The following is a 15839-nucleotide window of genomic DNA, read 5'->3' on the forward strand; positions in this document are numbered from 1 at the left end:
AGAACCATTGAAATGTTTGAGCAGAGTGAGAGAATGTCAAGGCTGTGTCTGTCAGTTACTCTCTTGACTCTAGAAAGGATGAATTAAGAGGGGGAAGAAAACCCTTTAAAGGTAGAGATAATGATCAAGAGAAATTAAAACAGACTGGGTAAGAAATAATGAAGGGTTGAGCCAGAAAATTGACAGTAGATATAGCAAGTGTTGGTTCAAATGTGGGAGACATTTTGGAGTAAAACCTAAGGTCCTGGTGACCCTTCAGAGATAGAGGATGAAGGAGAAGTTGAAGTGAAAGTGGCTCTTGAGGTTTTCAGCTTAGTTGACTCTAAAAGCAGTGATGCCCTTAATGAGATAAGGAACATACGAAGAAAAAGAGGAAGCTTGGGGCCTGTTGTATGATGTTTGTTTTTTGGCCATGTTGAGTTTGACATGCCAGAGTGAAATCCATTTTGAAGTCAGAAAATTGCATATGCAGTTAAAGAGAGAAATTAAAACCAGAGATGTGTGTTTGGTAGATAAGACCATAGAGGTGGCATTTCAAGCTGTAGAACAACAATAGATTTGGAAGGCAGACCAGAAGGTGAGAGTTGGGGAGAAAAAGTCAGAGATTGGAATTTTTGGCTCTGTCGGTTGTGTATCTATAGTTAGATGGTGGTGAAGGAAAGAGAATCCTACAAAGAACAGTGATGGAACAGATAGGAAAGGAATGAGAACTTTATAAGGAAGTAGTTTCAACATCTAAGAAAACTAATAAGCTCAAATGGACAAATCCAAGCCAAACGAAAATTTAAGAAATCATTACATTTCTTGAGTCAAGGCCCTTGTTTATCTTTCTGTCTCACATCAGTGACAGCTAGATTGAAGTCACAGCTAGATTAAATTCAGTATGTGAAGTCAGGAAAATTGTTCTAGAACTGGGACAACTAGCGTAAAGAAAGAAAGCTATGCTAGCTTGATTTGAGCAGAGCATAGCCTTGTGTGTGTGTGGGTGCTATTGTCGAGGTTCATAGAATTGAGGGGAAGGGATATAGGTGGGGAGTGATTTAAGATGGAAGAAAAAGTAATTGATAAAGTAGTATTGTGGATTACAGTGTGGGAAGGGAAGGCTCAGAACAAGTAGAAGGGTAATCCTTGGTAGATAACTAATTTCTGTGTAGATAAGAGGGAATTGAGGAAATATACAGCGAATTATGGAGTAAATTTTTCTTAGGGTTGTCAGGAGGTGTTTTAACTCATATTTGTAATATTTAAACCATGTTTTCAAATTGCATATTATAGATTAAACAATATATGTTTAAGCTAGTTTTCCAGCAGTTAACTGCGTATGTAAGTAAAAAAACTGAAGTGGAAATTAGTCCTGAACCTTTATGTTAGGATCACCTTAAAACATGTTGCAACTTAAATGACACCACAGTATTGTTTGTGTCTACTCTGCTTGGGCACATATTTAAGATTTTTTACAAATTTGTTTGTAAGATTCTGATTTTCTCCTGGTCATTAAAGAAGCGTTTGGAAAATATCTGACTACATTTTTAGCTGTTTAGCACATTAATATTTAAATAATTGTTAAGCTCACACTGTTTTTCAATAGGGATTACAAAAATACTACTTAAGTATTCTACCTTTCGAAAGATTCCAGACCAGCTGAGTACCGAGGTACTGATTCCACGTGAGGCGTAGTGACCTGTCTCATTTGCTGCTGTTCTGCCCAAAGCAGGAGACTTTGTAAAGGATTTCAGGTAGTATAACAAACTTCAGGAACTAATTATGGGCTTCAGCCGTGCCTCAGCGGTAAAGAATCCACCTGCAAATGTGGGAGATGTGGGTTCAACCCCAGGACCAGAAAGATTCCCCCTGGAGGAAGAAATGACATCCCACTCCTGTCGTCTTGCCTGGAAAATCCTGTGGACAGAGGAGCCTGGCGGGCTACAGTCCATACAATGGCAGAGAGTCGGACATGACTGCGTGTGCACATGCCTACACACACATGAACTAAATGAAACAGCTCTTAAAGATCCCCAACAAGGTGGCCAGTGCCCCTGGTCTAATTCTACCTTTGCAAAACCTGCAGTGCTTCTGCTGTATTGTGGTATGATATGGAAGAGGAAGAAATCCTAAAAAGTTGCCAGGGCCCACTCTGCGCCAGGTGTTGTGTTGAGCACCTTACTTTTCTTCTTCTGAGACTTTGTAACATCCTTGGAAGTTTCCATGGTTTCCTGAAGAAGAAACTGGCCAAGGTTGTAAAGCTAGTAAATGCAAGGGCTAGATCCCAGGTCTGATTGATTCTCAGACCTGTGTCCATGGTATGAAGATTTAAGCACGTATGACTTATGCTCGTGGTATGAAGATTCAAGCATTATGGCTCTTCCTCTTTACACAAGAAATAAATCAAAAGGACCTTTACCCCTGTATTTGTAATGGTCAAGTTCTTCTCCAAGCTTTGTACTCATGTCGACAGATTTATTCCATATAGATGGGGATATTCTTTTTGTAATATTACTTCTGAGAAAGAAGAGAAAAGAAAGAAAGAAAGTGAAGTCGGTCAGTCGTGTCTGAGTCTTTGCGACCCCATGGACTGTAGCCTACCACGCTCCTCTGTCCATGGGATTTTCCAGGCAAGAGTACTGGAGTGGGTTGCCATTTCCTTCTCCAGAGGATCTTCCCAACCCAGGGATCGAACCTGGGTCTCCTGCGTTGTAGGCAGACGCTTTACCATCTGAGCCACCATATCTTCCTACTTTCCTTCGTTGAGATTTTTATTTTACACCTGCTATATGCAGGATCCTATATTACGTGATGGAAATAGACCAGTGAGACAGATATGCCCTTCACCCTTAAGCAGTTCCATTCTCATATGGAAGGATAGTGAACAAATGAATACATAATTGACTTCTGAATACAACTAGGCAATTATTTAATGGTGCTTTTTAATATGTTAGTCTTCTTAAGAAAACTTTGAAAACCATAAAAAAAAATTGGTGGTTTCCCCAGATCCTACTATGAGTAACTTCCAGATTCATAACCAGTTATATGCTAACCTTCTGGTTTTGCCCAGTTGATACTCTACGTAGAAAGAGTTCTGTTTTATTTTTGTATTTTTTACATTTTATGCTGTACAAGTTCTTATACTTCTATATACTTAGTGGTGATTTGCTGAAATATAATGTAAAGAATCCAAAGAACTCATGGATACTTTTTATCCTAACAACATACTTTTAAGTAACTGCAATAAGGAATCTCTTAGAGCAGTTAGTTACCTGGGGAGCACAAATAAGGGTTTCTTTCAGACTTCCCATACTGTCTTTGAAAAATGGGATATTTCACTTTGAAGGTATAATACTTGATTTAATACACCCGAGTGCTCCATGAAGCGAGGTGTATTTTATAATGAACGTCTGCTGTGGTATGCACCCAGTTCCTTACTGTTGAAGTTTCCATTTGCTTCAGTAAAATTTCTTTCATAGATATTAGGGGCTGGTTTGAATCTTGTTTGCAGGGAATATGTTAGCTGACCTAATACTTCTTTGTTACCTTTAGGCTAGAAATTTTAATTAAGGCACAGTCAGGAAACTGTTTAAATGCGAGAATGTTCCAAAAATAATTAACGGCTTTGAGAATTCTTTTGGCACTAGTAACTCCTGTGTTTACATTTGTGCCTTTGCATTGATATGTTTGAATATATATTTTATATATCTGAATACATATTCATGTATGTATTGAAATACACAGTGTGTGTAATGTATATAAAATGTATAGACATATACAGAGGGGTCTACTTAAAATCTTTAAACACATTTCAAGAATTACATCAGGCAGCTGTCTGCCTTTAAGGAGAAAGTGCCTCACTTGTAAGTTCAGAAAGCGGGGTTCTGAGCCGTAAACTCCACTGAGTTCCATTTCTGTGTTTAAGTCTTGTCATGTCACAAGGAAGGAGTTGGTCTTGGTGATCTCCAAAGTCTTCTTTAAAACCCTTTGAGTCACTGACTGTAATGGAATTTTTAGCCCAATTCCAACACTGAATGTTTTACCTTTAGTTCAAAAGCAGAGAGTAATGAACCAGTCCTTCTCTGTACCAGTTGCTGCCTTAAAAGTCCATCATTGTGTAATGTGCCTGAAGATTTGTTCTCTGTGAAAGTTCTGTGTTGGGACCCGCTGTCCTTCTAGGCAGCAACTTAGACAGTTCTAGAAGCCATCTAAGTCATTTGAATCTGAACTTGAACCTTGTGGTGAGCTTGATTTTTCTCCTTAAAATACTGTTGTTACAAAAGCATTTTTTCTCTCCCTGGCTTTCGCAGTTCCTTGCACATAGCGGGCACTCAATAAATGTTTATTGAATTGAATTGAATTTGACCTGCTTAGAAGAAGTATCCTGGCATTATTCATTTTCTGCAGGAGCTGTCATAAATCACAGAGTTTAATACTAATCCAGCTGATGGACTGCACACTCAGCGGCGTACAGTAGTAGTGGAGCATTTTATGTTGCGCTTGCCCAAGTGCAGATTTAGAAAACCGTGTGGCCCACAAGGGCTGAGCTGACTCTAGCCTATTTCAGAGCTCCTCATTCCACTCAGCACGGGCTTCCTCGCGTCCACCTTTTAGAGTGATTGCATTGAGTCCCTTTCACACACCCTGCTCTCTGGGGCCTCTCGCGCGATTGCACATCCCTTTGCCTGGAATATTCCTTCTGCAGACCTAGGTGTGCCTTTCGTGGTCCTGCCGCATGGACCCGTCTGCTTCATTCCCCCTCCATCACTTTGTACCCTCCTCCTTTATAGCGCTCCCGTTTTCCTGTCGTTCTTTTTCAAGCCGCCGATTTTTTTCCACTAGAAAACTCCTTGAGGACAGGTCTTTGATTTATTCCTTGCTGTATTCCCTGGGGCCGGAAACAATGCCTGATGCAACAGCGATTGTAGAATTAACAGATGGGTCCTGAAGTTCATGTAAATTCGCAAATGGAATAAAATAAAAATGTAAATGAGTTTAGCCAGGGATCATTAATTATATGCCCAATTCTAATTAAATTGTGATATAGTTAAAAAGAAGACCAGCCTGAGATTCATAAGATGCAGACTCTTGTGTTGGATTAATGATTTTTTAATAGTCCCTTAATCTTTGTGGTTCTTAGTTTCTTTATCTGAAAATGAATGGATTGGACAGGATCTTTACTAAGATCCCTTAGAGCAGGAATTACATCGCTCCTAAGTTAGTTACAGAGAACTAGGTCTCTCCTGCCAGACTGCTTAAGGCAGGAAGTATGCTCTACTCATCTATAATTTCCTGGCACCGAGCTCAGTACCTGGTATATAGTAGTTATTCAAACAATTTTACTGAATAAAGCAATCAATTCTCAGATGGAATTACAGTTTAAATAAAGCAAATGAGAAATAAGTTCAGGTAGCAAATAGGAAATTAAAAATTTGTAATGTTTAAAAGAATCTTAAATTACAGTAATTTGTAATGTCTGAAAAAAATACCTGAGAGAATTTTTTTATTTATCAGTTAAAAAATTCACCAGTTAGAGGAAATGAATTTAAAACTACCTGGTCCCCTAACTGCAGGTTAATAATTTATCAGTCTGGTGACATGTTGTACCAAGTTTCATGTTGCTAAAATTAAATTACCTGTTGTAGGATGTTGTTGGTGATACTTCTGAAATTTGTGTATATTTGTGATACTATCTTTTAGTTGTAAGAATTGAGACACGTTCTTGATTTAACTAGGATTTGTTAAGTCATTGATATATTTGAGACTTCATCAGTCTTTAGGGGGGAAAAACAATTTTGTATATAATTCAGTCATGAAAATGAGAAAGTAATATAATATTTGTGTGTAAAAATGTGTATAAAGAATTTCAGAATCAGATCAACCAACCATCTATACATCCATTTATTAGTTCTGTACTGTATGCTGGAGAAGGGGACGTCAGAGCATGAGATACTGGGATGGCGTCGCCAACTTGATGGACATGAGTTTGAACAAGCTAGAGAAGTTGGTGATGGACAGGAAAGGCTGGCGGGCTGCAGGCCGTGGGGTCGCACAGACTCGGACACGGCTGAGCGGCTGGGATGACTGATGCGCTGGATAATGATTTTAGGCACTGTATACAAAAAGGAGGGAGATAAAATGCCCATTGTTAATGTGAGAAATGTTTGTCCTAGGGGCTGATGCTTGATAGTTTGAGTCAGATTGTTCTCCTCACAAAAGATGATATGGTTATTTCTCAAAGAAAGCAATTGAGGAAGTAAGTTTAAGAGAGCTGCCTTCATTTGTTGTTTCCTTGATTCATTGTGTTTGTAGTTCTTGAAAATATTATTGTCCAACTCTTTTACATTTAGTCCCAGCACTTTTATGAGTACCCAAAAGTGCATCCATGTTTTGTGGAACCTGAAATGTAGAGTGGTCCTTTTAACGAGAAAAAAAAAAATTACAAAATTGGGTATGACAGTGTATCTTTTTAGAACAATAAAAAGTCACAAGTTATAAATTAAAAAAAAAGTTAAGTCCACAGACATCAGAGCAATAATCTAGGCTCTGTACACTTTATGCTTTGAGTCTCTTACTTTGCTCACATATGCCACCAGGCCCGGGTACCAGGGAATTTGAACGTGACCTTTCTGCTCCTGTGCTCGTCAGCATCACAGACACTTGAAATGTTCCTGAAGCCATTCTTGTATCACAGCTGCTGGCAATGATTTAACTAGTTTCAGAAGTGACTGTGTTCTTTACATTCACTTCCTATGAAAGTCTAACTAAATGTATCTTCAACCCAAATTTGCATTAGCCAGACTCCAGACATGTCCCCACCACTTTAGTGCCACCACTTTAGTCCCCACCACTTTCAGTTTGGCAGAAGGGATGTCACACTGGGAAAAAGACAGAAATCTTAGCCAGTTGTGTTTAAAACACCTTGCTCTTGAAAACCTTGCAGAAAGATTTATGATGAAAGCTTTAGAAGGGGGCCAAGTACCTGAGGGACCCTCAAGCTTACGGTTCACGAGATTCTCAGGAAATCTGCCTGTAGGTGTTCGTTTTGCCTTTTGTTAAAGCGGTCATCTCTATGTACACACTCGTTCAATTCCCAATGATTACATTTGAATGTTTAATTGGATGGCTCTTTATACTGTGGTGGGAGGGGTAAGAATGAGATGGGTTAATTTACTCTTGACTAAGTCACATGAATGTGTACCAGTGAATGTGGTAGTAGAATTACAGCCTTTTTTTGTTCTAACAGAAGGTATTTTCAGTTCTGCACGCAGCCCTGAATGCCCCAGTGGTGGGGTGACACCTGACGGAATGACTGAACCGTCATGTAACAGGTGTTCTAAGCCTGGGATGTAATGTGAAGAGGTGGAAAAGACTTGTTCTGACCTAACACCTATTTACTAGTTAATAATTCAGTTATTAAAATGGTACCTGTTTAAAGCCTCCTCAGTGCCTGGGAACAGTATGCCAAAACATAAAATCTATCAAACAGCTTTAGTTGGGAAAGTGATGTCTGGATGTGAGACGTTCAGATAGCCAGCAGGTGAGGCCTGTGCCTCAGTTTTGTTTAAGAAGGAGACTGTTAGTGATGTACAATGAGTAGCACGTTGGGGGTCTGTTAAGCTGTGAACAATGGGATGTTGAAGAGAGGTTGAAAACTTTGGGGTTGAAAGTAAAGGTCTGCCAGAGAAGCTGAATGAGAGCTAAAGAAAATAGGATTTTGTTGTGAGAACAGATGGGAATTTAATTCTTTGTAGATTGGTGATTATAGTTTTAAAGTCAAAGTTTGTATTATGGAAAGCAAAGAAATGGTACACAGGTTGATAATTTTTCAGTTTTTCTGTGGAAGAAAGTGTTGCAGCTCACATGAAAATGTCTTATTTCTGTCCTTGTTTCTTTTAGGTCAGACTGTGCCAAAACCCCAAACTCCAGCTGAAAAATAGCCCACCATATATACTTGATATTTTACCTGATACGTATCAGCATTTGAGACTTATACTGAGTAAATATGACGACAACCAGAAACTTGCCCAACTCAGCGAGAATGAGTATTTTAGAATCTACATTGACAGTCTGATGAAAAAGTCCAAAAGGGCCATACGGCTCTTTAAAGAAGGCAAGGAGAGGATGTATGAGGAGCAGTCGCAGGACAGGTAAGAATATCTCAGATTTTATTTTTCCTAGTGTCAGTCGATGTTGCATTTTGTTTCACGGTTAGGATAAATGTCGCCATGTGTGTGTTTGAAGGGAAATGTTGCATTTGTGTCTTCGCTTCTCACATTATTTAAACCTTGTAGTTTTACAGGTTTGCACAGAATTATCCGTCAGTAGCTAGTTCATGAGGCGGTGTTCTTACTTTTCTGAATAGGCATTATTTTTCAGAGAAGTTTTAGATTGCAGACAAGTTGTTCAGAAAGTAGGGTTCCCTTTACCTCCTTCCCCCGAGTGCCAGTTTCTTCCTAAGAGCCTGCCGAGTGTGGGACTTTGGTTACGCTGACGACCTGCTGTCGGTGCGGGATTGTTAACAAGTTCATAGTGTTGCAGGCTCCATGAACTGCCGCAGTTGCATAGTAAGGCCATGTGTCCATCTCTGCGTATCATGCAGAATAGCTTCTCTGCTCCAGAAGCGCCCCGGGCCTGACCTGGGCTCTGTCCCCACCCGCCTGCCTGCGCACCTCTGGGAGCCCTGGCAGCCGCCATCTACTGTCTCTATTGTTTTGCTTTCTTCCGAATGGCGTAATAGTTGAAATCAGGTAATATGTAACATTTTTAGACTGGCTTCTTTTACCTAACTGTGTGTATTTAAGGTTACCCAGTGTCTTTTCATAGCTTGACAGTTGATTTCTTTTTATTACTGAGAGATATTCTCTTCTGTGGATGTAGTACAGTTTGTTCAATCCACTCATCTATTGAAGGAGATCTTGGTTGCTTCCTAGTGTTGGCAGTTATGTATAAAGCCGCTATAAATACTGATGTGTAGGATTTTGTGTGGACATAAATTTCAGTTTCAGCTCTTTTGGGCAAATACTTAGGAGCATAATTACTTGATATTATGATAAGCCTATGTGCAGTTTTGTAGGAAGTTTCCAGATTGTTTTGCAAAGTGGCTGTACAGTGTACATTCCCACCAGCAGTGAAGAGTTTCTGTGCTCCACTCAACCAGCATTTGGTATTGGATCGTGTCTTTAGGACAGAGTCTTGATTGGATGTGTGGGTGTGCTAGATATGCGTGGCAGATGTAACGTCAATTCCTATTCTTTGTTAAGCGAGAAGCCGGAGTGTTGATGCTTGAAGTAATATCAACTGAATCCTCATTTGATAGCCAGAATTTTTGACTTGGAGATTCATTAAAGTTTGTTGTTGGGCTATTTCAACATTAAATTTCATGATCTGTCTTTAGGTGAATAGAAAAAATAATAGAGTTTTCCATTTCTGGGACATTTATATCTAGAATATTCCCTGATAGTGATCATCTATTTATATTTCCGGACTGTAAAACAAATATTAATTAAAGTATATAATGTCTTGATGTAGTTGAGGTGAATTTTAGTTTAAAACTCTTAATGTCTTTGGATTTTAGTTTCCTTAGATGTTGGAAAAACTTCTAAGAAATCTCTATTACAGGTCAGAAACAGTTGCCTCCTTTAGTCTAATGAAATATAAGATTGTGTAACAGAAAATTCAGTTATCTACATATGTAGACACTGAAGTTGTAAATACCAGCCAAACAAATACCCAGAGTGAATAAAACCATCAAATTTAAATGTAGGAAAACCCTCTGCCAAAGGTAAAATGGCAGGAATGTTTACTTATTTATAATTTGCTCTCTAAATTAGTGATGAATCCTAACATAATCATAGGAGTCTAACCAATTATGTAACTGTGGGCTCATCACTTGATATTCTTGGACCACAGTTTACACATCTTGAGGGTGGTGAATCTTCCAGTCAGTTAGTTGGCTTTTAGCTTCAAGCTCTGAGACTCTCTCCAGGCCTGTTAATGGGAATTTGAATTGCTTCAGGGTTCTGGAAGTAAGGAAGAGAACTATCATAGCGTTGGTTTCTTATAGACTTTCCAAGAATGGTCCAAGGTTATGGAAAGGCACATGTTTGTGTTTAAAACTGTATTTTTACCTTGTAGTTTTGCCATTGATCTAATAAAATTAAGTTGTTTTAGAAATATCTTTCTACATCTTACTCAGATTTGGTAGCCCTGAAATTCTTAACCTAGCAGTGCAATCCATGAAATTTTACTTTTAAAGGTTATCAGGTCAGTGAGAAAGTGTATAACTTCTAGGATCTAGGAATTCAAGTGGATACAGTGTTTTAATTGGATGTAGTAACATTTAATGGGGCTGGCTTTATTTCACTTTATATCATTTTTAGAAACTTGAAATATTTTTTAACTCAGGAGATGTCTTATAAATTACCATTCATACATAAGTTTTGATATTTTTGGCTTTTTATGTGTGAGCATATTATGGCGACATTTTATTAATTTTGATTGATCGTGTATAGATTTCCATAGATAACGACAGATTGCATAATGTTAAGTGATCATATTGAGGCAACTCTGTAAATTCTGTGTTTTAAGTATCCAAGTAAATTTTGTCACTGTTTGAAATTCAACTCTAAGCTTACTAGCTTCTTTCTAGTAGCATATTTCTAATTGGATTTTTCTTTCATCCATGTTCCATTTTCTGATAATGTTTGATGGCCACTGTTTATGCAAAGCTTACATTTGGTAAATGTCTGATCATAATTCATAATGATGTACTGTCCTTGGTACACTGTAACAGGATACAGATTTTTTATTTGTGTTTCTTTTAGTAGTAATATATTTTTAAACAATTCATTCTGTATTCCCTTAGTTTTTCAAATGTTAACTGAGGCTTAAGCATGCCACTGTACTTGGAGCTCTGGGACGTTTTACTCTACAGAATTTGAAAGAAACTTAGAATCTTCTCATGGTTGTTAGGCATTTGAGTATTCTGTTTAGTATTATGACTTTTACCTAACATGTGTGATATACTGGTTACTGGGAATATTATAAATTCTCTGAACAATATATTTTTTTATTTTGTAAATAATGTCACTAGAGACATAAGTATTTTTAAGGTAAAAATGAAGGACAGTTATGGTAGAAGTAGTAATTTGGAGTTCATTGACTAAACCAGCATTTCCCTGAGAGAGTCTGTACTTTATTGAAGAAAACTGTGCTGAATGAATACATGAATGTTTATTTTAATGTTCCTGTTGTATCAAAAATAAACTTCTTTGTGGATTTCTTTTAAATGTAGGGATTAGTGGGGGAAAAAATCAGTCATCAGTTTTGAACCAGCTGTGCTTTAATTGATTGCTTAAATATGAGCAGCCTGAATTTTTAAGGCAGTTTCACATAAGTGTGATAAATATAATAACAAATAGAAAAATAAATAGATATAGCAAACGGCATGCAGCGTATTACCTGTGTAGAGGGCGAGAGGTAGAAATTAAACACCTGTGTTTGCCGTGGAAATGTGTATCAGGAGCGCGTAGTGCAAGCCTCTTGCTTTGAGAGTGGGCGGGGTAATGCTTTATGGTGGAGGCAGCCTGCACGCCTCACTTGAGTTTTTTGTTTTGTTTTGTTTTGTTTTTTTTTTTCTCACTTGAGTTTTATAGTAAACCTCTTTCTGCTCCAGAATCACTTTTCCCCATGTCCCCGCTCCCCAAACGTTTGAACCTGACACTGAGTTGGTGCTTCTTGAGCGATGTCTACACCATCCTTAACTGGTTATTTCTGGGAAGAATAATTCACTGGTCTCTGGCACACAGTGTTTGCAAGTGTGGAGTAGGAGTTAGGCGTCACGTCGAGAAGGGATGATTTATAGTTTCAGGCACAGGGCGGAGGAGAAAACTTTCTTAAGTTTTCGTGGCGAAAGTCAACAGTGGGTGTCAAGGGAGTTGCAGGGGAGCCACGGGTGACACTTGGGAAATTGGCAGGAGGCGCCTCTCTTCAGTGATGTGCCCGGCCGTTTCATCAGTTGATCATTTTAATAGAAAAAAAAGTTTCGCTCTCATATAAAAAGTTATGTATTAATCACCTGTTCTTCACACCCCGGTGCTGGGCACTGTTTCTGTAGAACACCCAGAGGTGATGGCATAGTGATGATCAGATTTTCCATGTTTTAGAACTGCTTCAGTGGCCTAGAGTGCTACAGCCCATTTTTCCCTCCTACACTCTGGTTTGCAACCGCTGAAACAAAACCAGAAGTCAACTGAGATGGAAAAATAGCTCTGCGTTTGATAGCCTATCTGAGAAGAAAATAAAGGCTTTAAAAAAATTCATGCCAAAGAGTAATACCTAGATGTTGTCTTATTATTAATACCATGTGAAAGCCCCTGGGCCATTCTATATGTACATGTCTTGTAGAAAACAAATCATAGTGTGCATAGCTAGTATAATAATAGTCATTCCAAAAAAAGGTTTTTTTAAATGTATTTTGATTTTAAAAAATTAATTCTAGAAAATGCTAGCGTTTGTTTAGAATTCATGCAGGAGCATTAGGCAAAAATCTTTTTCTCTGTTGACCACTTGGCTGAGCAAAGAAAAATGTATAGCCTGCTCCATTAATAAAGTGCCTTTCTCCTTAAGGAACCACAAATCACCGTGCATGATGTTTACGCCTGTGTTCTAATTCATGAAATAGGGTACCAAGAACATTTTGAAAGTGATACAGTAAAGATAAGTTGAATCAAAACAACATCAGCTGCAACAACAGCCCCAACAGTAAGGGCAACGAGAAATGACAGAACTGCAGACCGACCCGCTTGCCTTCCTCAGAGCACTGTGTGATGCCTTTGCTTTGGCAAAGACTAGTGTGTTCACTGAAATGTTTACATTGGTATAAACAGGAGTACAGGTTCGCAGCACTCATGGTTTTCCGTCTCGCCATATAGAGATGCTGGCCTTTGTGCTCTGTGTGGTAGTTTTAGTTATTGCTGGAGCTCGCAGGTCAGCAGCCTGGCTTGCAGCCCCCATCAGGTCCCCGTTTCTCCTGGGCAGCCCCGGGCGCTGTGAGGACGCGAGGGGAGAGCGCGGGGCCCCGCGTCTGCTGGCGCTTCTCCTCCCGCGCTCCCTGTCGCCTTGGCTGCCCTCCCGATTGCAGGATGTGTTTCCCAGGCTTTTATTGTCTTTTGGACAGTTACAGTATTTGTTGGTTCAGACATTGCAGCATCAAAAAATGAGGCTGTGGCTTGTTTCAAACTAAATGTCCCTGTTGCTCCGTTAGTCTCTTAAGTATATTTTCGAATCCAATGGTAGTTTCTAGTAAACAATGCTATTTTTTGTTATTACAGTAATCATTTGCAGGAGAGTTAATCTTAGGAAAGTTATGTCTTCTGTAAATAATTTGTGCGGTATTAAATACGTTCCATTTGTTTCATGAAATATCTATTGTTTAATGATGCACGAGAAGGAATGGTTTATACTCCTTTAAGAAAACAATTTTATATTTTAAATTTTAACCTAATCTTTCTATTTCCTTTTTTTTTTAAAATTAATGGTGAAAATTTCAATTCTTTTGCATTTCAAGAGAACAAGGGACAAGTTGCAAGTAGAAAAATATGATTTCTAAATAAGTCAACAGACGTTGTGGATAGATTTTTGAACATAAATATTTTAATATAAACATACTCCATTGCTATTTAATTTTTTACATGTGTCTGCATTCTAGGCATGTTTTCCTTTTCAGTGTCAGAGCAGAGGAAGGAAAAGATTAATTTGTGATATTTTAAAATGATGATATGTAATTTGGATACAGAGGAAAATAGTAATCAGTCCAAATGTATCTGCCAAGTAGGAAATGGAATTTTCTCTAGAAAAAGTGAGCATCTTCCTGAGATTAATTTATCATCAATGAATAGTTTGTTTCGTCTTGATAAGAATGCTTTCACTCATATTTCAAGCATCTGAGAGACATGAAATATACTTTCCTAAAGTTTGGACATGAAGGGGCTTTTTTCTTTAATATGCTATGAACATAGAGGCCACAGGAAAGTTGTTTAGACAAATCTTTCAAAGTTAAACAAAAGGAGTCTGTTAGAGTGGGCAGGTCAGAGCTTGCAGAATCTTTGACTGTTAAGGACTCTATGACCAACTACATCCATGCTGCTTTTGCTAACTGGATACAAAGTAATTTGTTGATTTTCATACAAAAGAGAAAGGGGTTTCTTTAGCAGTTTCCTCTTTGGGATATATTTTCAGAATGCAAAATAATACAAATTATTCTGCTATCCATATACTCAAATTTATAGCTGGATCCAGTGCCCACTCTTTTTAAGTTTTAACCAAAATGTTTACATTTAACCCATTTATTTGGTATTTATTTACTTTTTTTCCCAGCCCTCTATTAACACCATTCAGTCTGTAACACCTGGTTTATTAAGTATTAAACATTTCATTGCAATTTATTTCAATTCCTTCCAGGCCAAAATATATATTATATACTCATGGTATTTTGATTTTAAAAATGGAGGAATTTTACTTGTAGTTGATTAAAATTTCTGAGTAATAACCATTGTATCATAAGACAGTAAAGCCAACTCACACGGCTCAAGAGAACTTGGCTTTATGGTTGAACACCTTTTATGTTTTTCAGTCTTAAGGCAGCTTATTAAAATTGATGTTTTCCTTTCAGTAAATATCCGGTGACATTCAAATTTGATAATTAAAATCCAGAAGCACTCAAGAAAGAATGCCTGTTTTCAGTTTCATAATAATAGTACTCCCACAAAGAAGGTTGATGGATGATGTCTTTCAAGGGGCAGACTTGTTATTTATTGATGGTTAAAGAGAGCTCCTTTGGCAGTTTTTTACAAAACTAAATTGAAATCTGTTTATAAAACAGAAAAGCTGCAGTGGTAATTCTGTAGCCTGAAGAATGCTTGGAAATCTTGCTCAAGAAGCATTTCTTTCTTTATTTTGTTTTTTTTAGTGATTTAATATAGAAGTGGGGTTTCTGGGAATCCAAGCAGATCAGCATCCAGCACTAATTGCTTAGGTCATAAAATAGTCCTCATGTCTCACTGTTTTGAAATAAGGTGCTTCGAGTATTGAGTTTTCTAAACCTATTTTTAGTATTAATCTTTTGTCTCTTTAAGATCATTATTATTAGAGCATGAGTTTTTGTTGGAGTTTTCATTTATACATGAGTTGTTTATAGATGTATTAATTATAGCAGGTTACACCTAAGATCATTGCAGAAGGTGCCCATTTATAGATTTAAATCATAAAGATTGAGACGGCCTGTCTCATTTGGTAGAACCACTGAGCAAGAGATTAAACTCAAAGATAATTTAGATCTATGACTGAAATGTGTTACTTTGAACATGTGATCATGTGATCACACATCATCACAGATATTTGACTGTTAATTTCCTAGGGCTGCTGTAATAAACGACCACAAATGGAGTGGCTTAAATTGCGGTGTCTGTTGCCTTGAGTTGGTTCTCTCACACTTCTGGAGCCTAGGGTCTGAAATCAAGATGTCCGGAGGACCATGCTCCCTCCAGCCCTCTAGGGCGGCGTGCTTTCTGGACTCCTGCTGATTCTGGTAGCCCCGGGCGCTCCTTGACTTGTGGCCTCGTAACTTCAGTCTCTGCCTCTGAAGACTGTCAGTGTGTGTATGTGTGTGTCTGTGTGTGTGTCTGTGTGTGTCTGTCTGTGTGTGTCTGTGTGTGTGTGTGTGTGTCTGTGTGTGTGTGTCTGTCTGTGTGTGTCTGTGTGTGTGTGTGTCTGTGTGTGTGTGTCTGTGTGTGTCTGTGTGTGTGTGTGTGTGTGTCTGTGTGTGTGTGTGTGTGTCTGTGTGTGTGTGTGTCTGT

At 38.3% G+C, this 15839-nt stretch overlaps 1 protein-coding gene across 7 annotated transcripts in view; it reads left to right on the forward strand.

Annotated features, from left to right (window-relative positions):
* CBLB (Cbl proto-oncogene B) overlaps window positions 1-15839 on the forward strand; it is a 219235-nt gene that overhangs the window by 6726 nt on the left and 196670 nt on the right. For all 7 annotated transcript variants that reach the window (XM_065913852.1, XM_065913857.1, XM_065913858.1 and 4 more), the window contains exon 3: window positions 7882-8132. In XM_065913852.1, coding sequence (XP_065769924.1) covers window positions 7882-8132 — 251 coding nt within the window. The remainder of the gene's footprint in view (window positions 1-7881; window positions 8133-15839) is intronic.

This window comes from Muntiacus reevesi, chromosome 21 (assembly GCF_963930625.1).
Source record: "Muntiacus reevesi chromosome 21, mMunRee1.1, whole genome shotgun sequence".
Lineage (NCBI taxonomy): Eukaryota > Metazoa > Chordata > Mammalia > Artiodactyla > Cervidae > Muntiacus > Muntiacus reevesi.